The 26,936-nt window shown below is 36.6% G+C and overlaps 1 protein-coding gene across 2 annotated transcripts in view; it reads right to left on the reverse strand.

Annotated features, from left to right (window-relative positions):
- USP47 (ubiquitin specific peptidase 47) overlaps positions 1-26,936 on the reverse strand; it is a 148,872-nt gene that overhangs the window by 17,009 nt on the left and 104,927 nt on the right. For both annotated transcript variants that reach the window (XM_010592234.3, XM_064288426.1), the window contains 7 exons: positions 22,109-22,240; positions 21,579-21,655; positions 20,891-20,946; positions 14,173-14,285; positions 13,124-13,228; positions 10,028-10,235; positions 468-583 (listed from right to left, as the gene is read on the reverse strand). In XM_010592234.3, the coding sequence (XP_010590536.2) occupies positions 468-583; positions 10,028-10,235; positions 13,124-13,228; positions 14,173-14,285; positions 20,891-20,946; positions 21,579-21,655; positions 22,109-22,240 (807 nt within the window). The remainder of the gene's footprint in view (positions 1-467; positions 584-10,027; positions 10,236-13,123; positions 13,229-14,172; positions 14,286-20,890; positions 20,947-21,578; positions 21,656-22,108; positions 22,241-26,936) is intronic.

Genomic DNA, 26,936 nt, shown 5'->3' on the forward strand with positions numbered 1-26,936 from the left:
ACAGCCTACTCATCTACATTCCTGATTCCTCCCTCAATCCATTCTAGTGTTGCTAGACTGACCATTCTACAGCAGAGCCCTGATCAGACCACTGCTGGACTTAAACGAAAAAGCAAACAAATCTACTTCCTACTGCCTATACCAAATAAAAACCAAACTGTTGTGTTTACTGTTTAAGCCCTCCATGAAATAAACTGAACTTCATTTCCAGGCCTACATGTATTTTACAATGAGCCAGATAAACATACAACTTATTGTTATGTGCACTTGATTCACACTTTCTTACCTCCACACTTGGCTCAATCTTTTCTTCCATTTGAAGTATCCTTCTCTCCTAACTATAGTTGTCTTCTAACTGTAAGTACTGGTTTCTTGAAGTACAGCCTATATCATATTCATAACTATCAGACAGTGTCTTGCACACAGCAGGCACTCAAAAATATTCACTGACCAGTTTTGAAACTTACCTTTGAAATAAGTTGTTTGAACTCTGTAATTGTCTGATTTAAGTAAGCTCGAACAGTTATAGGAGCAGCTACAGATTCTGCCTTCAGGTCAACAACATGGACTTTCACCATCACTTCTGTCACATTTGAAGACATAAAAACAGAATTAACTGGAGGTTATTTTTTTAAACTATATTTCACCTGAGCAATGGGTTCTTAAATGTTTCCAATAGATGGCAAAGACAGTATTTTTCTAGTTTTTTTTTTAACCAAGAATGTAGACATATATATATATATATATAATATGCTCAATTTATCAAGATACAAGCAAGCACATATAAAGAGACAGAAATGAGGCGAATAAAAAAGTCCTCCTAGACTTCTTTTATAAAATGTTAAATAGGAGTCATCATTAAGAAGTATTACTTTTTAATCTACAAACTATATATTACACACAAAAATCAAAATCTGATTTTAAAAAGATTTGTTTTTTGAATCTGTGATCAAAAACCTCCAACCAAAAAGAAAGTCCTGGACCAGGTGGCTTCACTGAGGAATTCTATCAAACATGTGGAGAAGAATCAACACCAATACTGTTTAAACTATTCCAAAAGATAGAGAAGGAATACTCTCTAATTCATTCTATGAAGCAAACATAACTCTGATATGCAAACCAGACAAAGGCACCACAAGAAAAGAAAGATACAGGCCAATATCTCTTATGACTATAGATGCAAAAATCCCCCACAAAATACTAGTAAACAGAATCCAACAGCATATTAAAAGGGTCATACACCATGACCAAGTGGGATACATTCCAGGAATGTTTAACATTAGAAAATCAATCAACGTAATACATCACATCAATAGAATAAAGGAAAAGAACCATATGATCATCTCTATGGATGCACAAAAAGTATGTGGTAAAATCCAACACCCTTTCTTGATGGAAACTGTAAAGAAGACTGCAATAGAAGAGAAATTTCCCATATAATTCAGGGCATATATGAAAAGTCAAGAGCCAACACTATACTTAATGCAGAAAGACTGAGAGCTTTCCCCTTGAAATCAGGAACAAGACAAGGGTATTTGCAATCATTACTTTTATTCAATATGGTATTAGAAGTCCTAGCCAGAGTAATAAGACAAAAAAAAAAAAAAAGAATAAAAGTTATCTAAATTGGAAAAGAAGTACTAAAATTATCTTTATTTGTGGATGACACGGTCCTATATACAGAAAATTCCAAAGAGTCCATAAGAAAACTTCTAGAGCTAATAGAGAAATTTAGCAAAGCTGCAGGACAAGGTCAGCACAAAAAAATCAGTTGGCCTCCCATACACCATCAATGAGAAATGTGAAAGGGAAATTTCTCTGAGAAACAATTCCATACACAAGCAAACAAACAAAAAACCAAACTCATTGCTATCAGGTCGATTTCAGCTCACAGCAACCCTACAGGACAGAGCAGAACTAGAACAGCCCCAATGGGTTTCCAAGGCTATAAATCTTTATAGAAGTAGACTGCTACATCTTTATTCTACAGAACAGCTGGTGGGTTTGAACCACCGACCTTTTCGTTAACAGCTGAGCGCTTTAATCACTGGGGTGTGAAGAACTTATATAATGAAAACTATAAACACTGCTGAAAGAGATTAGAGAAGACTTAAATCAATGGAAAGATGTTCCACGTTCATAGATTGGAGGACTTAATATTGTTAAGATGTCAATACTACCTGAAATGATCCACAAATTCAATGCAATTCTGATCAAAATTCTAATAGCCTTCTTTACAGAAATAGAAAAACCAATCCTCAACTTTACATGGAATGGCAAGAGGCCTCAAATAACTAAGGTAATGTTGAAAGAGAAAAACAAAGTCAGAGGACTCACATTTCCTGACTAAAACATACTATACAGTTATAGTAATCAAAAGAGCCTGGTACTGGTATAACAACAGACATAGAGGCCAAAGGAACAGAACTGAGAGTCCAGAAAAAAAAAAAAAAACACACTTTTATGTTCAACTGATTTTTGACAAGGATGCTAAGTTCATTTGACAGGGAAGGAAGAGTCTCTTCAATAAATACCCATTTGAAAAAAAAAAAAAAAAACCCAAACCCATTGCCATGGAGTCAACTGCGACTCATAGCGACACTACAGGACAGAGCAGAACTGCCCTACAGGGTTCTTCAATAAATGGTGCCAGGAAAATTAAATTTCTACATGCAGAAAAACAAAGCAGGATCCATGCCTCACATCACACACAAAAACAAATTCAAAATGGATTAAGGATCTAAATGTGCAAACTAAAACCATAAAATTCTTAGAAGAAAAAGCAGCAGCAATGCTGTCAGGCCTAGCTTTTAATAATGGATTTTTTGGGGGGTTTATCTAATGTAATAACAAAGGCATAAACAACAAAAAACAAAATAAATAAATGAGACCTCATAAAAATTAAAAAACTTCTGTTCATCAAAAGGCTTTACAAAAAAATGAAAAGACAAGTTATTGACTAGGAAAGTATCTTTGGAAACCATATATCGGACAAGAATCTAATAACAAAAATATATATAAAACTTAAACAACTTAACAACAAAAAGACAAACCAACCATAAAATGGGTAAAGGACATGAACAGACATTTCACCACAAAGGACATTCAAATGGTCACTGAACACGTGAAAAGATGCTCAGCGTCATTAGCCATCCAAAACAAACAAAAAAACCAAACCCACTGCCGTCAAGTTGATTTCAACTCACAAGGACCCTATAGGACACGGAAGAAGTGCTCCACAGGGCTTCCAAGGAGTGCCTAGTGGATTCGAAAGGCCGACCTTTTGGTTAGCAGCCTGAGCACTTAATCACTGCGCCACCAGGGCTCCCATTAGCCATGAGAGAGACGCAAATCAAAACCACAATGAGATAACATTTTACTTCCACTAGGATGGCTAACTTTGGTGGCACAGTGGTTAAGTGCTACGGCTGCTAAGCAAAGAGTCGGCAGTTCAAATCTGCTAGGCGCTCCTTGGAAACTCTATGGGGCAGTTCTACACTGTCCTATAGGGTCCCTTTGAGTCAGAATTGACTCGACAGCACTGGATTTGGTTTGAGGATGACTAAGGAAAAAAAAAAAAAACACAACAGAAAATAATAAATATTGGTAAGGACATGGGGAAACTGGAACCCTTATACATTGCTGGTGGGAATGCAAAATGGTTTACAGCCCTTGTGGAAAACAGTGTGGCGGTTCCTCAAAAAAGAGCTATCATATGACCCAAGCAATTCCCCTCCTAGGTATATACCCAAAAGGCTTGAAAGCAAAGACTCAAAAAGAGGCTTGTACACCAATGCTCACTGTAGCACTGTTCACAATAGCAAAAAGCTAGAAACAACACAAATGCCCATCAACCAATGAATGGATAAACAAAATGTGGTGCATACATACAATGAAATACCACTCAGCATGTAGGAGAAATGAAGTCTTGATACATGCTACAATATGAATGGTGTCAGAAGACATTACGCTGAGTGAAATAAGTCAAAAACAAAATGACAAATACTATATGACCTCACTTATATGAAAAGGCAAATGTATAGAGAACAATGTTTATTAGTGGCTACCAGGGGCGGAGGAGAAGGGGAATGGGGATAATGGTGATGGAAATTTCACACTGATTAAGGAAGAGTATGGCACTGGGCTGGGAGGGCAGCACAGATGATTATTGTAATTGCTGTCAATAAGTTGTACACCTGTAACAAGTTCAACATGTAAAAGTTGTGCCATACATATACTTACAATAATGACAACAACAACAACAAAAGAGTAGCTGCTGAGGCTGCTTATGTATAACTGAAAACTTCATAGGATTTGGCTGCTTGGTTTGGAGGTTGAGGGCCATGGATTCATGGGACATCTCACTTAATTGACCTGATAAGATGTTTAGTGCCTCTCTTCTACCTCCTAGTTCATTAGTGCCTGGGGTCTTAAAAGCTTGCAAGTGGCCATCAGAGGCACAATAATTGGTCTTAATATGCCTGGATCAACAGAGGAAGGAGGAGAGTCAGGAATAGAAGACAGATACGGAATGTGTGGCTAATTGCCTCTATGAACTGCCTCCTTTGCCAGGAGAACAGAAGAACTGGATGGTGTCCAGCTACCATTACTGAACATTTTGACCAAAGATTCTATAGAAGAATCCTAATCAGAAGAGGGAAAATGCAGAACGGAATTTCAAATTCTCATGGACTCCAGACTTCCTGGAGCCATGAAGGTTGGATAAACCCCTGAAAACTACTGCTCTGAGATAATCTTTAAACTTTAAACCAAAAATATCCGCTGCTCAAGTCTTTTTAAAACAAACAATAGTTTAGCTTAAAGAATAAAAAATGTCTACCTTGAGCATTATGTTCTTTTAAGAACTACCTATATGGGATCAAAGTGACAACAACTACTTGAAAGATTAGAGTGGAACCTTAGAGGACAGTGAGTTTATGTTAATTGGGAAGGAACAACTCAAAAAATGCAATCAATGTCACTAAATGATACATGTAGGAACTACTGAATTGGTGTATGTTTTGCTGTGTATATTCTCAACACTAAAATTAATAAAACTAAAAAAAGTTTTTTTTGTCAAAGTTAACACCACTGTAAAGGTAGCATATTAAAAACACAGATCCAAAGTTCCAAAATACAAACCAAAACACTAAAGAAATATGAATAACTAGAGACCACAAAGCAAATACTGGTTTTTGAACAATCTTAAATAAACCATTCAAGACCTTTCTCCCCCAAGTTTTCACCTCATAATAATATTCTCTACATCCCATTGTACTGCACAAAACTGTTCAGGTTTACACGCTTATGCTTTCACTTGAATCTGTCATATTACAATTTAATTCCATTTTCTCTTCTTCTGATTTCAGGAGATCATATATAACTAAACTTTCAGTCACCGGAAAAATGAATGACCTTCAAACACTACATTTAATAAGGCGTTCAATCTTATAGGAGGCTATTCTCTGGCTTACTTGTTTTAACCTCTTATACATTGATAATCTAAATCTGACAAAATAGTCTATTAAGATTTTAACATTATTAATGAATAAAGGAGATGACTCTAGTTTTAAGTATTAGAATCCATACATTGAATTCGCTTAAAAAAAACAGTATTACTGCTGACTCATGTTATAAGTGAGACTATTTTAACCATTGTATCTTTTTTTCATCTAATTAAGAGAAACTGCAAAGAAATACTCCAAAGAGATCCTTTATATGTAGGTCTGAAGAGGGCATCATTTAGTTTTCAGAAATAAAAATTTTCCATTAAACAGGTTGTTCTTGTTAGCTGCCATCCAGTTGCTAAGTCCCTTGAAAGAGGGACTTATTCAGCAAAGAGGAACACTCATAAAAAAGGAGGGCTACAGGATCCATAGAACAGCATTTGAAAGGGCAGAAGGTGGTGATATAAGTTTAATTTTTAGGAATAAAAGCAGAGAATATAAGTCTGCATTCTAATTAACCACTAATATAAAGGAGTTAGGGTCAAGACAACTACATTAAGAATTTTGTACAATTATTTAAACATTAATTTTCCCCTATTTGTTACAGTTTGTTGTTGTTAGGTACCATCAAGTTGGTTCCAACTCATAGTGGCCCTGTGTACAACAGAACGAAATACTGCCTGGTCCTACATGATCCTCACAATCCTTGTTATGTTTGAGCACAATGGTGTAGCCACTTCGTCAATCCACCTCATTGAGGGTCTTCCTCTTTTTTGCTGACCCTTTAGCAAATATGACATTCTTCTCTAGGGACTGGTTCCTCCTGATAAGATGTCCAAAGTACATTAGATGAAGTCTCACCATCCTTGCTTCCAAGGAACATTTTGGCTGTACTTCTTTCAAAACAAATTTGTTTGTTCTTTTTTTTTCTGGCAGTCCATGGTATAATCAATATTATTTGCTAACACCATAATTCAAAGGCAACAATTCTTCTTCAGTCTTCCTTATACACTGTCCAGCTTTCCCATGCATATGAGGAGACTGAAAATATCATGGCTTGGGTTAGATGTAACTTAGTCCCCAAAGTAACGTCTTTGCTTAAACACTTTAAAGAGATGTTCTGTAGCAGACTTGCCCAATACAATATGTCATCTGATTTCTTGACTGATACTTCCATGGGCATTGATTGTGGATCCAAGTAACATGAAATCCTTGACAACTTCAATCTTTTCTCCGTTTATCATGATGTTGCTTATCGGTCCAGTTGTGAGGATTTTTGTTTTATGTTAGGGTGTAACTTCCATACTGAAGGTTACAGTTTTTGATCTTCATCAGTAAGTGTTTTAATTCCTCCTCACTTTCAGCAAGCAAGGTGTGTCACCTGCATACCCCAGGTTGTTAATGAGTCTTCCTCCAAACCTGATGCTGCCTCCTTCTTCACATAGGGCAGCTTCTTGGATTATCTGCCCAGTATAAAGATTGAATAAGTATGGTGAAAAGATACAAGCCTGAAACACACCATACCTGACTTTAAGCCATGCAGTATTCCCGTGTGCTGTTTGAACGACCGCCTCTTGGTCTAGTACGGGTTCCTGATGAGTACAAATAAGTGTTCTGGAATTCCCATTCTTTGCAATGTTATCCCTCATTTGCTATGATCCACACAGTCGAATACCTTTGTATAGTCAATAAAACACAGGCAAACATCTTTCTGGTATTCTCTGCTTTCAGCCAAGATCCATCTGACATTAACAACATTATCTCTCGTTTCACGACCTCTTCTGAATCAGGCTTGAATATCTGGTAGTCCCCGGTCAATGTGCTGCTGCAACTGTTTTTGAATGCTCTTCAGCAAAAATTTTTTTACTTTTGTGTGACAGCAATGATATTGTTCAATAATTTCTGCATTCTATTGGATCATCTTTCTTTGGAATGAGCACAAACATGAATCTTTTCCAATTGGCTGGCCAGATAGCTGTCTTCCAAATTTCGACATAGGTGAGTGAGCACCTGCAGCCCTGCATCTGTTTGCTGAAACACCGTATTTGGTATTCCATCAATTCCTGGAGCCTTGTTTTTCACCAATATCTTTAGTGCAGCTTGGACTTCTTCCTTCAGTTACCATTGGATCTTGATCATATGCTACCTCCTGAAATGGTTGAACGTTGACCAATTCTTTTTGGCACAGGGACCCTGTATATTCCTTCCACTTTAAGCTTCCTGCATCAGTCAGTATATCCCCTGTAGAATCCTTCAATATTGCAACCCGAGGCTTGGATTTTTTCTTCAGTTCTTTCAGCTTGAGAAATGCCAAGCGTGTTCTTCCCTTTCGGTTTTCTATCTCCAGGTATTTACACATTTCATTACAATACTTTGTCTTCCTGAGCTGCCCTTTGAAATCTTCTGTTCAGCTCTTTTACTTCATCAATTCTTCCATTTGCTTTAGCTACTCTGTGTTGAAGAGCAAGTTTCAGAGTCTCTTCTGACATCCACTTTGGTCTTTTCTTTCTTTCCTGTCTTTTTAATGATCTTGTGCTGTCTTCGCGTATGATGTCCTTGATGTCATTCTACAACTCGTCTGGTCTTTCGTCATTAGTGTTCAATGTGTCAAGTCTATTCTTGAGATGGTCTCTAAATTCAGGTGCAATATACTCAAGGTTGTATTTTGGCTCTCGTGGACTTGCTCTAATTTTCTTCAGCTCAACGTGAACTTGCATATAAGCAATTGATGGTCTGTTCTGCAGTTGGTCCCTGGTCTTGTTCTGACTGATGATATTGAGCTTCTCCATTGTTGCTTTGATTCCTCAGATGTAGTCGATTTGATTCCTGTGTATTCTATCTGGTGAGGTCCATGTGTATATCACTGTTTATGTTGTTGACAAAAGGTATTTGCAATGAAGTTGTTGGTCTTACAAAATTCTATCATGCAATCTTCAGCATTATTTCTATCATCAAGGCCATACTTTCCAACTACTGATCCTTCCTTTTTGTTTCCATCTTTCGCGTTCCAACCACCAGTAATTATCAATGCATCTTGACTGCATGTTTGATCAATTTCAGACTGCAGAAGTTGGTAATCTTCAATTTCCTCATCTTTGGCATTAGTGGTTGGTGGGTAAATTTGAATAATAATCGTATTAACTGGTCTTCCTTGCAGGTGTGTGGATATTATTCTATTGCTGACAGCATTGTACTTCAGGATAGATCTTGAAATGTTCGTTTTGACATATTCCTCTTCAATTTCTCATTCCTGGCATAGCAGACCATATGATTATCCAATTCCAAATGGTCAATACCAGTCCATTTCAGCTCACTAATGCCTAGGATGGAGCCCTGGTGGTGCAGTGGTTGAGACTGGCTGCTAACCAAAAGGCCAGCAGTTCAAATCTACCAGCCACTCCTTGGAAATCCAATGAGGCAGTTCTACTCTGTCTATAGGGCTGATCTTTATGTGGTCCATTTCATTTTTGACAACTTCCAATTTTCCTAGATTCATACTTCATACATTCCATGTTCAGATTATTAATGAATGTTGCAGCTGTTTCTTCTCAGGAAATGAAGGTCCTGAAATATTTACTCTATCTACATCACTAAGGTCGACTCTCCTTTAAGGAGGCAGTTCTTCCCCAGTTGTATTTTGAGTGCCTTCCGATCTGAAGGGCTCATCTTCTGGCACAATATCAGATAATGTTCCACTGCTATTCACAATGTTTTCACTGGTCAGGTTTTCCAGATGGAGACCACCAGGCCTTTTTCCCAAGTCTGTTTTAGTCTGGATGTTCTGCTGAAACCCGTCCACCATGGGTGACCCTGCTCTGCTGGTGTTTGAAATACCGGTGGCATAGCTTCCAGCATCACAGCAACATGCAAGCCACCACAGTACAAGAAATTGACAGACAAATGGGCTTTTACAGTTTACTTACAGTAATTACTAGAAAACCTTGGGCATGAAAAGCTCAAGTAACTATTTTTAGAGATGACTTTGGGCAGTCATGGGCATAGTATTTTGCTCTCCAAATCAGTCTCTAAGAAAGGAAAAGACAAAAAAAACCCCAAGGTACTAAGTGGATGGAACAGATTTAATGAAGGAAAAAATAAGTTGAAGTCCCTGGACCTAAAGAGATGGACAGGATGGCACTGATAGGGTTATGAATCTACCCCTCCAAAGAGATCCAGAAAAAGAGACTCTGCTTTTGACCCTTTATAGGAGGCCAGTTTTTTGGACTGGTGGCTGCTTTATGAAGTGTTGTAGAGTGGTCCTCCTATGGAATTAGAACTTTAGGGAATTACAGCTTCCAGAATGATTCAGTACTGAATGATTCAGTATTGCATATATGTGAAAAAAACCCCACTGAAGACTGTAAACCAGAACTTTTGTTGTTGTTGTTTTTTAAATTCTGTGTACAACTCTTGGCAAGTAATCTAGGACTTAATTCCATCTTGTTGGTGATTCTTTCCTGTCAAAACTGTTCCACACCTTAAGAACATATAAAAAAAATTCACAATTTCTATAAACAAAAAAAATTCCCATGAAAATTTTAAGTTCCATCTAAATCAAAAAATAGTGTAAAATCCCCTACCTCCAGGTTTGTAAGACTGGAAGACTTGATCAGGTTTTCTTGTCTCCAACAGCAGATCAAACATGTATGTTGACTTGACTCCACCTAGCAGAAGTCCCATTGGTGTATCTTCTTCCCCTTCATATGATCTTTCTAGATAATCATGAAACTCATCATATTTAACAAGGCGACAGCAATCTAGGGGTAGGATCTCTTCTAAATCCATCATCTAAGAGAAAATGCCCCAGCAAAAGGTAAAAAATGTATATTTAGTGTTTTAGTCTGGTGTGTAATAGTAATAATCTACAGGTACTAATAAACAATAAAGTCCACATGTTTATGAACAGCATCAAAGCACAAAGACATCAACATCAAAGGCATGACTTACAGGCTATTTTTAAATGACCTTGTTGCACTATTCCCAAATACATGCAACTGTGCCCTAACATACTTTAAAGTCATTTTGGTTTTGAAAAAAGTTAACATTCTAAGCTCTGTTGTTATTTTTTAGCTGCTGTCAAGTCTAAACTTTAAATGGATTCAAAATCAGTGTATTAGGAGAGTGCTGACACATTGCAGGGGTTGCAACCAATGTCACTAAATAATCTGTGAGTAAATTTTTCAATGAAAAACTCATTTGTTCTGTAAACTTCACCTAAAGCACAATTAAAAAAAAAAATCAATATATTATAAGCTATTGCTCTATAACCATTGAGTTGGAAACATAAGGGGGATAACAGCCAAGTAGAATGTGCCATCTTTTGTTTTCTTAATTCAATTTGGAATAGAATTGATATATTGTATATTTAGTAACTATCTTCTTAAGTACAGAAAAATGGCAGCTTCTCAGAGCCACTACCAAGGTCACAGCTTCTGTATCTCCCGAGTGCTAACCCATTGCTGGGGACTATCCCCTTCGATATTAGTCTCCAGTTCCTACATGGCACAGGAATTCCTATTATAAAATCTCCCTCTAGCACATAGCAGTAGTAGAAGATAAACCTTGGGGTCTAACACCTCTTGACCGGGAAACTGAACCTCCTAGAGAAACACAGTAGGACTGCTTGGAAGAAGTCAAAGTCTGTTTAAGGTGTGTAATTATGGTTTTAAAGAAAAACCTGTACACCTTCTTATGTCTCCATTGGTCCCCCACCCCTGTCTCCTTCAAGGACGGAACTCATGATTGACTTATTTTCTTCTCTATTTCTTAGACTCCTTTTATTTGTGAACTTTGACTTTCTATTTTCAAGACAGTATTCTTCTTCCTGCATTAAGAACTGGTGGCATATAAATACCCTTACCAATATACCTTACTGTGTAGAGCTACTTTGTTGTTTGAAAGTTTTCTCCATTTTACACTAATTAGCTTTACTATGTTTTGCCAGGATGATGTTTGCAGTTCACTATTAAGTTTAAGGAGCCCTCATGGTGTAGTGGTTAAAAGTGTGGCCGCTAACCGAAAGGTCAGTAGTCTGAATCCATCAGCTGCTCCTTGGAAACCCTCTGGGGCACTTCTACTCTGTCCTATGGGGTTGCTATGAGTCGTAATCAACTCAACAGCAATGGGTTTATTATTAAGTTTAAAGAATTTTCACCGTCATGAAGGGAACTCAGAGTTTATTCATTCATTTATATACCACCCAATTTTGACTTGCCTATATATCAGGCACCGTACTAAGTATTGGAGATGTAATGGTGTGAGGAAAACCAGAATGATCCTTACAGTTTGAAGAGAGGCAATGACATTTTAATTAAAAGAGTTACACAATTAAATTCAAATTGCAATGCTGATAAGTGCTATGAAGGACAAGTATATAAGTGGTACTCAAACTGCAGTATGCCTAAGAGGGATGCTTCTTTAAAATGCATATTCCCAGGCTCCACCCCAGAGATTCTGACTCACCTGTATGAAGTATCATTTTTAATAAGGATGTGATTCTGGTGCAGGTTGTGCTAGCCCATGCTTTAAGAGCAATGTCAGGTACTTCTGGTTCTCTCATTGGTTCAAAACATAATTATAAACCAAATAAAAATACCAAAAAAACCAAACCTACTACTACTGAGTCAATTCCGACTCATATCGATCCTACAGGACAGAGTAGAACTGCCCCATAGGGTTTCCAAGGCTGTAAATATTTACGGAGGCAGACTGCCACATCTTTGTTCCGTAGAGCCGCTGGTGGGTTCAAACTGCCAACCTCTTGGTTAGCAGCCAAGTGCTTTAACCACTGTACCACCAGGGCTCCTGAAAAGAATAGTGTGCAATTTTTTCTCTGGGTAATGACTTTTTAATTTCAGTTAAATGTTGTTAATGTTTACATAGAAATGGCAAAAAAAAAAAAAAATTTAATTTGTCAAGAATTACAGGTGACATTTAGCATAATCTTTTAAAAGGGTGCTTTGCTTTCTATTTGCCTTTCAAATCCCACTAATAACTTTCCATTAGTCTTAGAACAAAATGCAAATTTCTTTTATTCCTACAAAGCCTCTAACTTAATTTTATGCTTCTCTACCTACATTCATGACAATAGACACACAGAGCTCCCTTTATCAGTTCTTTGAACATGCCAACCACTTGCCCACCTCAAGAGCTGATGCACATGCTGCCCCCTCTACTTGGAATACGCTTCTTCAACTTTTTGCATAATGTCTCCTTTTCACAGCTAAGGTCTCAGAATAAATTATTCCAATATGCTACTGGTTGATTTTATAGCATATAAACAAAAAAAAAATTGCAGATTGTGATGTTGAAGTATTTTTTGTCTGTTTTACCAATGGACTGTAAGCTTCATAAGGTCAGTGACCATATCTTGTTCACTCTTGTATCTCTAACGCCTCGTGTAGTAGGCACACAATAAATACTTGTTTCTAATTCTAGTTCTAGCTTCTAGAAAGCTTAACTGACTTTCAGAGTATAAAAACTCTCAAACACAATTGAGTATGTTTTCAGCAGAGAGGTATAAACTACACCTTTAAAAGATACATGAGTTAAAGAGGCTATCAAAGTTACTGCAAGGGCTTATATTACTATGGACTTCAATAAAAACTTTCGAAAATATGTTAATATTGTTATCTGAGATATCAATATTTAAATGCCAGCAGCACAATTAAACATACCTTATAAGCCATTTCTACTGCTTCTTTTAATGTTTTATCTTTATGAACCTCCAATTTATTTTCCATCATTATTTGTTTCACAGGATGCAAACAGAATAGTTTTATCTAGAAAATGTAAAATATTATCATTAACTCAGCAGGCCAAGAGTTAAAGTTAAATTCTTTTGTAGACGGCATTTTTTTTCCTGATTCTCAAAATATTACACAATTTTTAAAGCAAAACTGGGGCCATTCTCTCTCATGACTATTTTTATCACCTAATAACTGGTGGTGAATAGGACTCACATCATGAAAAAACTCAAAAGCATTAACTTAACAACTGTGTATTTCTTTATAAGCACGTTATCCTGATTTCTGTAATCATTCCCCTCCTGATGTACATTAAGGTTGTTTCTAATTTTTTTCCTAGTTTGGAAAATAACATGATGAATATCCTTGGGGTCAAAATTCTTACAGCATCTGTTATTATTTCATCAGGTAATATTTTCATAAGAGAAATTATATAAAAATATGAATTTAAGGCTTTAATAAGTATGATCCAATTTCTATACAGAAAGTTTTCACCAAGTTATTCTTCTATTAGCAGAATATGAGAATGTCCATCTCATTGTATCCTCACCAGCACTGAGTATTATTATTACATGTTACTGGTTTTTTAATACATAAAAGAAAATCTTACCTTACTAATATAGTTGTTATACTGCTTAATGATCATGATAGTGTAAATGGCTACAGAATCAACCGAATGAATTAGTTATAAGAACTGTGGTTAAACATAACTTCAATAAACCAAAACAACCCCACTGCTGTCAAGTCGATTCCAAACCACACCAATCCTACAGCACAGAGTAGAACTGCTCCATAGGGTTTCCAAGGCTGTAAATCTTTATGGAAGCATACTGCCACAACTTTCTCCTGTGGGGCAGTTGGTGGGACTGAACTGCCGACTTTTTCACTAGCAGCCGAGAGCTTTAACCACTGTGCCACCAGGGCTTCTCACCAAATTTCCATAGCACTTTTTAAATAAAAGTAAAAATATGGAATCTAACCTTGCATGTATTGCGCTCAATTTCTCGTTGCCTCTTTTCTTGTTCTTCCAACTCTCTCTCTCTCTGTACCAAGTTTTTAATATGTTCTGGGTATTCATCCACTTCTAAAAATTCTATTAATAATAAAAACAGGGTAAGACAGAATCAACGAATTTAAGCTCTTTTTATTCATTCTCTTCTAGTATGCTCTCACAGAGTACACTTCTACTACAAAAAACCAAACCAAACCCACTGCCGTAGAGTTGATTCTTACTCACAGTGACCCTACAGGACAGGGTAGAACTGCCCTACAGGGTTTTCAAGGAGTGCCTGGTGGATTCGAACTGCAAATTTTTGGTTAGTAGCCATATTTCTTAACTACTTCGCCACCAGGGTTTCCAACTTCTACTACAGTACTCATCAAAACACATCTCAATTATATCATTCTCTCAACTTAGAACTTGAGTTTTTCTCCAGCAAGGGTAAGGAGCTAGCTGATAACCACACATGGTTAGATCTTGTATTTTAAAAGGCTATATATTTACCTGAAATGGCTCTTAGAGCCAAGACATCTCTAGTATGTAGATTTTTAGGATGAAACAGCTCTTTGAAACTTAGAAATAAAATCACTTCTGAATTTAAATTGTGCTATCTTCATCCAATTGTGTGACCCAGGGCAAGTTACTTCATTTGCCTAGAACTAGGCTTCTTCTTGCCCTACTGTGGAGGCTTACGTGTTGCTGTGATGGCAAAAGCTATGTTACCAGAATTTCAAATGCCAGCAGGGACCTCACGGTGGACAGGTTTCAATGGACCTCCCAGACTAAGACAGACTAGGAAGAAGGACCTGGCAGTCTACTTCTGAAAAAACTGGCCAGTGGAAACCTTATGAACAGCAGTGTAACATTGTCTTACTGATATTGTGCTGGAAGATGAGCCCCTCAGGTTAGAAGGCACTCAAAATATGACTAGGAAAGAGCTACCTCCTCAAAGCAGAGTCAATCTTAATGGCATGGATGGAGTAAACATTTCGGGACCTTCATTTGCTGAGGTGGCATGACTAAATGAGAAGAAACAGCTGCAACATCCATTAATAATCAGAGCCTGAAATGTACAAAGTATGAATCTAGAAAAACTGCAAGTCATCAAAAATGAAATAGAACACATAAAGATTGATATCCTAGGTATTAGTGAGCTGAAATGGACTGGTATTGGCCATGTGAAATCAGACAATCATATGGTCTACTACGCCGGGAATGACCAACTGAAGGAGAATGCATTGCATTCATCGTCGAAAAGAACATTTCAAGATCTATCCTGGAGTACAATACTGTCAGTGATGGAAACTATTCATATGCCTACAAGGAAGACAAGCTAATATGACTATTATTCAAATTTATGCACAAATACTAATGCCAAAGATGAAGAAACTGATCTTTTGCCAACTTCTGCAGTCTGAAATTGATCAGGCATGCAATCAAGATGCAGTGATAATTACTGATGATTGGAAAGCAAAAGTTGGAAACAAAGAAGAAGGATCAGAAGTTTAAAAGTACGCATTTGGTGATAGAAACCACTCTGGAGATCACGTGACAGAATTCTGCAAGACCAATGACTTCTTCATCGCAAATACCTTTTTTCAACAACATAAAAAGCAACTATGCACATGGATCTCCCCGGATGGGAATACACAGGAATCAAATCGACTATATCTGTGGAAAGAGATGATGAAGAAGCTCAATATCGTCAGTCACAACAAGGTGAGGGGCTGACTTCGGCAAAGATCATCAATTGCTCATATGCAAGGTCAAGCTGAAGAAAATTAAAACAATTCCATGAGAGGGAAAGTACAACCTTGAGTACATCCCACCTGAACTTAGAGATCTATCAAGAATAGATTTGATGCACTGAACACTAATGATCGAAGACCAGACGAGTTGTGGAATGACATTAAAGACATCATACATAAAGAAAGCAAAAGCTCATTAAAAAGACAGGAGAAGAAAAGAACAAAATGGATGTCAGAAGAAACTATGAAACTTGCTCTTGAACATACATCAGCTAAAGCAAATGAAAGAAGGAAGAAGCTGAACAGAAGATTTCAAAGGTAAAGTATTATAATGAAATGTGCAAAGAAGTGGAGTTAGAAAACAAAAAAGGAAGATCAAGCTCAGCATGTCTCAAGCTGAGAGAACTGAAGAAAAAAATTCAAGCTTCGATTTGCACTACTGGGGCAAAATACTGAACGAGGCAGGAAGCATTTAAAGAAGATGGAAGGAATACACAGTCATTATACCAAAAAGAACTGGTTGACATTCAGTCATTTCAGGAGGTAGCATATGATCAAGAACTGATAGTACTGAGATGTTTCAACAAGAGGGTGCAATGTTGGAAGTGCTCACTGGTCTATACCAAGAAATCTGGAAGACAGCTATCTGGCCAACAAGAGATCCATATTTGTGCCCCTCCAAAGAAAGGTGATCCAACAGAATAAGCAAATCCTCCAACAATATCATCAATATCACACGCAAGTAAACTTTTGGTGATGATAAATCAAATTGGACGCAGCAACACATGGACAAGGAACTACCAGAAATTCAAGCCAGATTCAGAAGAGGACATAGAACCAGGGATATCACTGCTGATGTCAGATGGATCTTGGCTGAAAGTAGAGAATACCACAAAAATGTTTACCTGTGTTTTACTGAGTATGCAAAGGCATTCAACTATGTGGCCATAACAAATTATGGATAACCATGTGAAGAATGGGAGTTCCAGAACACTTAATTGTGCTCTGAGGAACTTGTACATAGACTAAGGGGCAATTGTTCAAACAGAACAAGGGGGTACCGCACGGCCTAAAATCAGGAAAGGTGTATGTCAGGGTTGCATCATTTCACCACACTTAATTCAATTTGTATGCTGAGCAAAAAGTCCGAGAAGCTGGATTATATGAAGAACATGGCATCAGGATTAGAGGAAGACTCATTAACAACCTGTGATATGTAGATAACACAGCCTTGCTTGCTGTTAATGAAGAGGATGTGATGCACTTACTGATGAAGATCAAGGACTGTAGCCTTCAGTATGGATTATATCTCAACATAAAGAAAACACAAATCCTCCCAACTGGACCAGTAGCAACATCATGATAAACAGAGAAAACACTGAAGTTGTCAAGGATTTCATGTTACTTGGATTCACAATCAACACCCATGGAAGAGGCAATCATCAAATGACATACTGCATTGGGCAAATCAGCTACAAAAGACCTCTTTCAAGTGTTAAAAAGCAAAGACGTCACTTTGATGACTAAGGTACACCTGACCCAAGCCATGGTTTCAATCGCCTCATATGCGTGTAAAAGCTGGATAATGGATAAGGAAGACCGAAGAACTGATGCCTTTGAATTACAGTGTTGGCAAAAAATACTGCTTATGTGGACTGCCAGAAGAACAATCTGTCTTGGAAGAAGTAAAGCCAAAATGCTCCTTAGAAGCGAGGGTGGTGAGACTTCATCTTCTGTACTTTGAACATGTTATCAGGAGGGACCAGTATCTGGAGAAGGACATCATGCTTGGTAAAGTAGAGGGTCAGCAAAAAAGAGGAAGACCCTCAACAAGATGGATTGACACAGTGGCTGCCACAATGGGCTCAAACATAGCAACAACTGTGAGGATGGTGCAAGATTGGCCAGCACTTCTTTCTGTCATACAAAGGGTTGCTATGAGTTGGAACTGACTGGATGGCACCTAACACCACCACCACCACCACCCCATAGAATCATTACCTGGGATGTAATAAAAACTCAATAAATACTGCTGCTGCTGTTGCTTCTACAACAAATGCTATTTGTTTATTATTATTCACTGATACTATTATCTTCCTTTGTTCTCAAAGCAGTTTTTTAGCTGCCTTCTGACCAAAGTAGGCAGAGTGACAAACAAAACTGATACCTTTATATGTTGCACTTCTCCCTCTATTTAAAGGTCCAGATTCACTTAAATAAAGAAAAAGGGACTATCATTTCTGAAAGCAAAACAGGTCAGGTGCACCTCAGTGGTTAAAGTGACATCTTTGCTTTTTAACTGATTACCACAGACCTGCATATGTGTAATTATTTTTTACTGAAGTTCTTCTTAATGATTGTAACTTCAACTATAACTCAAAGTTTTAAAATGACAATATGAAATTACGACACCATTTAATAAAACCCATAATTACTAGGCATGAAATAGCAAGAACAATTTATATCACAAACATCACGTGTCTAAGAAAGGCACAAATCACTGTATCTAGAAATGAGCTCTAATTAAAAAAAAAAATTCCATCTTATCATACAGCGCCCTCTAGTGCTTTGTCACAAAATTAAAGTGAAGATGGAGCACATAAAGGAAAGCCAAGTAACTGCACTCTGGAAGACCGGGTGCCACATAGTTCATGTAATGAACTACCTTGTGTAGCCTGACTTGGAAAAAAAATCACTCTTTAGGATATAGTTTCAGTTGATGCAACCTTACTTGCTGAAAATGAAGGGGACTTGAAGCACTTGCTGATGAAGATCAAGGACTACAGCTTTCAGTATGGATTACGCATCAACATAAAGAAAACAAAAATCCTCACAACTGGACCAATAAGCAACATCATGATAAACAGAGAAAAGACTGAAGTTATCAAGGATTTTATTTTACTTGGATCTACAATCAACACCCATAGAAGCAGCAGTCAAGAAATCAAAGGACATAATGCATTGGGCAAATCTGCTGCAAAAGACCTCTTTCAAGTGTTAAAAAAGCGAAGATGTCACTTTAACGACTAAGGTGCACCTGACCCAAGCCATGATGTTTTTGATCACCTCGTATGCATGCAAAAGCTGGACAATGAATAAGTAAGACCTTTGAATTATAGTGTTGATGAAGAATACTGAATAAACCATGCACTGATGAAAGAACGAACAAATCTGTCTTGGAAGAAGTAAAACCAGAATGTTCCTTTGAGGCAAGGATGGTGAGACTTTGTCTCATGTACTTTGGACAAGTTATCAGGAGGGACTAGTCCTCGGAGAAGGACATCATGCTTGGTAAAGTAAACCCACTGCCGTCGAGTTGACTCTGACTCATAGCAACACTACAGGACAGAGCAGAAGTGCCCCATAGAGTTTCCAAGGAACGCCTGGCAGATGTGAACTGCCGACCTCTTGGTTAGCAGCCGAAGCACTTAACCACTACGCCACCAGAGTTTCCTTGGTAAAGTAAAGGGTCGGCAGAAGAGAGGAAGGCCATCAATGAGAAGGATTGACACAGTGGCTGCAACAATGGGCTAAAGTATAACAATGATTGTGAGGATGGCACAGAACTGGGCAGTGTTTTGTTCTGTTGTATGTAGGGTCACTATGAGTTGCAACTGACTCGACGGCACTTAACAGCAATCTATGAAGGAAGAAAAATTATTTTTGTTCTGAAATCTCCATTCTGAAATGACTATTTGTTATTATTTCTGTTAATTTCACAATAAATTATTGAACTACAATATGCTAGATCTTTTGGTGGAAAGATGAATAAAACCTAATCCTTGTATCAGTTGAACTCATACTCTGATGAGCGTTTCCAAAAACGTAAAAACATTAAAATGCTCAAAATAGATTTACTCATAGCACGGCAATTTCTAAACATAATATGATGAAATCCGACAGTGATTCTATTATTTTAATAAAAATTACAAAAAAAATTTGAGCAAATATGTCACCTTGGTTATGTATCTATACGTACATACAATACACATACACACACACTGTATCTACATGCGATACTGCTTGAGTCAGAGTTTAGCAAGAAAAAACAGCAGCCATAATTCTTTAAGCAATAATTATTAAAAAAAACTTAGTATACAGGTTTATGGAAACCCTGGTGGCGTAATGGTTAAGTGCTACAGCTGCTAACCAAAGGGTTTGAATCTGCCAGGTGGTCCTTGGAAACTCTGTGGGGCAGTTCTACTCTGTCCTATAGGGTTGCTATAAGTCGGAATTGACTCGATAGCACTGGGTTTGGTTTTTTTGGTTTATACAGGTTTATTTCTGGGATTCTTAATAAAATTAAAGTGTAATGAAGGAAATGTGCTAGATTCATAAAACTTTATTTGCCTCCTAAGCAAATAAGCAGATCAGTTCATACAGGGTCCCTATTCAAAATATTTACATAATAAAACATCAAAAAGCTTGTAATTTTAAAGTAATAATAGCTATCATTGAGTTACTACTATGTACCAGACATGATGTTACATGCTTGAAATATTATTTCATTTAATTTTTTTGTAAGAACCCTATGAAGTATTATTACTGTTTCCACTTTATAGATGAGAAAAGTAAGACTTAGAAAGGCTAAATAACATGCTCTAGGAGACACAGCTGGTGAGCAACAACTGCTACAAAGGGCTGGGTTCATCATCACTACACCAGTCTGCATCTAATACAATCTTACTGCAAATAAATATCCAACTTACTTAATGTACAGTGTGCCCTGTTTGTCTCTTAGCGTATTAAAAAAGAATCAAAAACTTTTTTCCAAATCTTTTTACCACTTGGCAAGAATTATTTCCTTAACAGTCTTTATAATTATCTCTTCCAGGCATAAAAAAAACCTTAACTGGCCTATCATTTAAACGTAGTTATCTGGGTCTTCAAAACTTGTGAAAGAAATGAGTTTATAACAAATGAAAATCAAATAACTGTATGCTGACATACTTGCATTTCTTGCTGGATCCTTCAGTCTATATATCAGCATATATGCATTGGTGGAGCTAGCAAAAATATAAAAATTATTAATAGGGAGAAAAAGATTGCAAAGATTTTATTTCTTAGCATTATACATATATATTTAAAACAGTATTTTTTGCTTGTTTGTTTCAAACGGTTAGAAAATAATCATGCCACTGTTCTCTGACAGGTTTGCATTTAAAATATTCTAGTCAAAAAGGAGAATCTACTTTGTTTTTAATGAGACATTTATGAGAAGATTTCATGTCACCTCTTGGTAACACTGAAGTTCCAAAGAAAGCTGTGTTTTGGAATGACTACTATCATTCAGTTAGAGATCAGCAATTTTTCTCTGTAAAGGGTCACACTTCCTAGAATCTGCAAGCCACATGGTCTCTCACAGCCACTCAACTCAGCTGCAGTATGAAAGTATCAAGAGACAATATATATAGAAATGAATATGGCTGTGCCCCCATAAAACTTAATTTCCAAAAACAGGCAGCAGGCTAAATTTGGCCCATGGGCTGTAGTTTGCTGAACCTTGAGTTGAATCTTTAATGGTACAAACTATTGAGAAGTTATAATTAATTCTAATTTACCAATCATCTGAGGGCTTAACCATTGTTCCACCAGGACTCTTTAACTTATAAACACTAAAAATTAGGAAACTGCTTACCTTGCAAAAGCACTGGAGTAATATCCTCTGCTTCCTGAAGATCCACCATGTGTCTTTTTAATGTCCTCTTGGGTTATCTAAAAAGTCGTAACGTTATTTTCTGTTTTGGAAAATCTATAACACCATTAATGTCAATGTGTAACCCAACCTTCAAACCTCAGAGTCAAATGCTACATATTTGCAAGATGGATCTTCACACAGATACCAAATTATAAAATATAATCATCATCTGTGGCTGCTACCTGCCAATCACTTCTAGTGCTCCTACTTAGGTAGTACACACGAAGACTCAGGGCAAGGGGAAACCAGTAGTCTGTCTCTGGAAACAGCAAACCCCCCAAAAACAAAACAAACAATAAATAAAAGCAGGATATTCATTGAAAGCAAAAAGGAAAGGCTGATTTGGCATGGATCTTATCATGCTTTACTGGATAGCCTGATTCTCCAATTTTTAATGGACCCTGCTGTTGATTAGAAATATTTCTACTCACGTCTTTCAGAATAATAATCTTAAAATGTCCTCTCCTTACCCTGCTGACATGTTGATCATTGAAGCTGTACCACTGCTCATCACTGAATGACTTTATACAAGCGTAATAATGACCACCAGCAGCACTCCCCGAATGAACCATAACAGAGAAGAGCTCATAGATCAGGGAATTCTAAGGGAAAAAATAAAAGTAACTCAGAGAAGAGGAACAACACTGTATCAAAACCTTTTTTTTTTTTTTGGTATACTTTTTATTCTCTATCCACACACAGTGAAGTAACATGATAGTGGTATATGTATTAGGCCAAACTCGGTAAGACAAAATTAAAATGACAAGTCACCAAGTAACTGTATATAATATAAGCTCAGAGTTTCACAAAATTTCATTTAGTGCATTTCTCCACATTCTAATTATGCTATGATCTCTGAGCCAAACATATCTGCAAATATACTGCATTTTTATGTAATTAATGTACATGCCATACTTTTTTTTTGCCAACCCTCCCCATGAAGTATTTTCATAATGTGCTATGCTAATTTTTCTTACATGTTTCTTTATGTAAAAATTAAATAAGAGTATGAAATTTTAGAAGCAGCTAATACAAGCTGTTCTAATATGTGTATCCAGGATCAAGAAATCACAAATAGATGTTGTTTTTTATTCAAATAAGATTCTATTTCCTTTATAACACAGCTAAGGGGCATATTGTATTTTTACACAATATGTGTTTTTCTATGTTTAGTTTGCCAATCACCCTCCCCACCACGAGGTATTTTCATAAGTGCTGCTATGTTAATTTTTTTACATGTTGCTGGGAAGAAAAATCAGCATAGTGTGCTTATGAAAATATCTTCTGGGGAGAAGTGGTTGGCAAACAAATGTAGAAGGTGCATGTTATTTCCGTAAAAACACAATTATTATTTGGAAGTTCTCCTAATGCATTTATGTAATATCTGGAATATAGTAATTAATTGATTTGAAATCTCTTACTTTTATAAAGAATGAATCCAGAATTACACTGTATCCCTAATTAAACTGAAATTGTTTCCTCATGGTTCCTTGTTCTGTAAACAATTCACTCTTTGGAACTGAAGACCATTTTAAGTAAACCTCAAGTTATTTGTGGGAGAAAACAGGAATAAAGAAGTGCTTTATAAAGAAAGAGGTGATTTACAAATGACTTATTTTTGTATTTAGGATTATCTTTCTTTCAGAAGCCTAGGCACTTTATAGCTCCTAAGAGAATCTGAGATACTGGCGACTCTGCAAACCAATAATTTAATCACAAAAAGGACAGAGAGGAGATAGGAATATTGAAGGTACGAGTATAAAAAAAGGAGTTTGACCTGAGAAGATTCCTCAGATCGAGACAAGCAAGCTTTCTTTTATTTGCTTTTTTTATAAGAAGAACTAGTTTCTCTTCTTTATCCTTTGCTAAAAAAAAAAAAAGCATTTGAGCAATGCTACCTAAAACTCTCCAGACACTCCAGTTTATTTAGGAAATAACTTTAAATCGACTAATACTACTGATCAAATAGTGAAATTTCTAGAACAAATTCTAAAGATGTCTGATAATTTCAATATGCTGGTTTGTATTTTATTCCTAAAACTAAAATTAATTACAGTGGTGATTGAGAAGGGCTTTCAGAATTTACCTGTAATACCAGAATTTGTGTTTAGAACATTGAGCAACCTATGAAATATGGTAAACTCCTTGTGTTTAAATAAAAATATTTTGGATGCAGTAAGTAAAAATACAGTTTATTATCACAGTTTTTCATATGTCAAATCTTAAAAGCACCTTCTGCAAGTATGAAAACAAACACTAAAACATCCTTAAAAGAATTTGGAGACACTGGACAAAATCTGGATATGACTGAATACTATGAACAATATCTTGACGTAAACAGACCTCCCTATAAAAACAGAAAAACACTGCCAATCGACAGCTACACTGTTTTTAAAGTTTTATTGTAATTATCGAAGCCAAAAGGAAATATTTTTTGCTGGAAAATTCTGATTGTTAGACCACAATAATGGTAGAAGGCTCCCAAGACTGAATCACTTCGAAATTTTGAAAATTAGAATTGCATATATCATAAGCAAAAGATAAAACAGTCTATTTGAAAGAATACCAAAACCCAAACCAAACCCACTGCCTTGGAGTCTGTTCTTACTGATAGCGACCCTACAGGACAGACTGTTAAGGTTTCCAAGGCTGTAATCTTTACGGAAGCAGATTGCCACATCTTTGTCCCCCAGAACAGCTGGTGGGATCGAACCACCGACCTTTCAGTTGGCAGCTGAGCACTCAGCCACTGCATCACCATGTCTCCTTTTTGAAAGAAAAAAGGTTCTTAAATGCAATAACCTTAGTTTCAAATCACAAATAGATTGCTAAGAGGTAGGAAGGGGGGTAAGAAGAGTGACTTCATCAAAAATAAACATATTCTAATATTGTGTAGCAACTCGACAGCAGCTAACAATAACAACAAAGCAATACATTACTTATTTCAAATGTATATAAATACTCAAACACAGTACTGCCAAAGAGAATTATACATTTCTAGAGCTGGGTAGAACAACAGAAAGCATCAGGTCTAAATTCCTCTAAACTGTAGCAACTGAAAGACACAGAGATTCAATAATTTGCCCAAAGTGATAGATACAGCTTGTTAATGAAAAAGTCAGAACTAAAACCCAGATCATTTGACCTTCTACTGCAGGGATCTGCAAAGGGTAGACATTAAATATTTTAGGCTTTGTCAGCCATAGAGTCTCTGGCACAAATACTCAACTCAGCCATTACAGCATGAAACCAGCCATCCCACTGCCACTGAGTCAATTCTGACTCATAGCAGCCTTATAGGATAGAGTAGAACAGCCCCACAGGGTTTCCAAAGCTGTAAATCTTTATGGAAGCAGGCTGTACATCCTTCTCCCATAGAGTAGATGGCGGATTTGAACTGCCAACCTTTTGGTTAGCAGTCGAGCACTTAACCACTTATACCACCAGGGCTATGAGAGTGGATAGAATCCAATGAAACTTAATTTATAAGAATAGACAGCACCGAACAACAGATCCTGGATGCTCAGAAACACCGAGCAGGATCATTAGCCCCCCAAAACAAAACAAACAAAACCCCCCAGGCTATTTAGGTATACCATGCTCGAACTGCATAAAATAAAAGACAAAGAGAAAATCTTGAAAGAAGCTGGGGGTGGGAGTGGGGGTGGGGGTGGGAGAGGAGGACCTTACCTCTGGAGAAACAATGGTAAGAATTATAGTATACTTCTCATCAGAAACTATGCCAACAAGAAGAGTGCAGTGAAATACTTAAAGTGCTGACAGAAAAAAATCACCAACCTAGAATTCTATATGCAGTGAAATAATCTTTCAAAAGTGAAGGAGAAATAAAGATAGTTTCAGACAAACAAAAACTGAGGGAATTCATCGCCAGCAGACCTGCCCTGTGAGAATGTTAAAAGAAGTTCTCCAGGTAGAAAGAACATGATATAGATCAGAAACCTGGATCTATGTAAAGAGCATCAGAAAATAAATAAATGAAGGTAAAACAGACTCTCTTTATTTTTCTTATTCTTAATTGATCTAAAAGATAACTGTTTAAAGCAATAATAGTAATAAATGTATCAGGAGATTATAGCATATAGGAAAGTGGAATGAATGACAGCAATGTCACAACAGACAAGAGGGAGGCATTGGGAATACTTTGTTATTAGTATCTACACTTACACATGAGGCAGGAAGTGTTATTTGAAGGTGGATTTAGATTAGTTACAAATGTACACTGTAAACTCTAGGACAATTGCTTAAAAAAAAAATTTAAGTATAATTGATACACAGAGAGAGGAGATAAATGGAATTACTTAAAACACTCAAAAAACAGAGAAGGCAGAAAAGAAGAGGAAAAAGAAACTAAAAACAAATGCTACTAATATAAAACAATTACAAACATAGTAGATATTAATCAAACTCTGTTAATGACCATTTTAACTGTGAATGTCTAAAATATACCAATTAAAAGACAGAGCTTGTCAGAGTAGATTAAAAAAAGAAAAAACAAAAACAAGACACAACTATATGTTAAAATATCTACTAGAAATTCACTTTAAATATAAGACTTAGGTTAAAAGTAAAGGGATGGAAAAAAGGTATACTTTCTTTTTATGAAAGAAAGCTGGAGTAACCGTATTAATTCCAGACAAAGCAGACTTCAGAACAAGGAAAATTATCAGAGAAAGAGGGAATTACATAATACTGAAGGGGTCAATTCTCTAATATGACATAAAAATCTTAAACACGGATTTGTCTAGAAAAAGTGTCAAAACACATATGGCAAAAACTGATAGGAATGAAAAGAGAAATAGACAAAATCACTAATATGGCTGGAGACTTCAAAACCCCTCTTCAGTAACTGATAGACAGATCAAAACAGTAGAAAATCAGTAAGAATATAGATGACCTGAAGAGCACTGTCAATCAACTTGATGTAATTGATATGTACACAGTATTCTATCCAAAAACAGCAGCATATACATTCTCAAGCTCATATGGAATGTTCAACAAAATAGACCACATTCTGAGCCACAAAATACACCTTAACAAATTTAAAAGACTAGAAATCATACAAAGTATGCTCTCAGACCACAATGGAATTAAACTAGAAATCAATAAGAGAAAAATGGCCAGAGAATCTCCAAATATTTGGAGCTTCAACAACATATTTCTAAGTAACAAATGGGTCAAGAAAAAAGTCTCAAGAGAAATTAAATTACATCTCAATCTAAATGAAAAGGAATATGCGATATATCAAAATTAGTTGGATGCAGTGAAAGTAGTGCTTAG

The sequence above is a fragment of the Loxodonta africana genome, chromosome 7 (assembly GCF_030014295.1).
Source record: "Loxodonta africana isolate mLoxAfr1 chromosome 7, mLoxAfr1.hap2, whole genome shotgun sequence".
Classification (NCBI taxonomy): domain Eukaryota; kingdom Metazoa; phylum Chordata; class Mammalia; order Proboscidea; family Elephantidae; genus Loxodonta; species Loxodonta africana.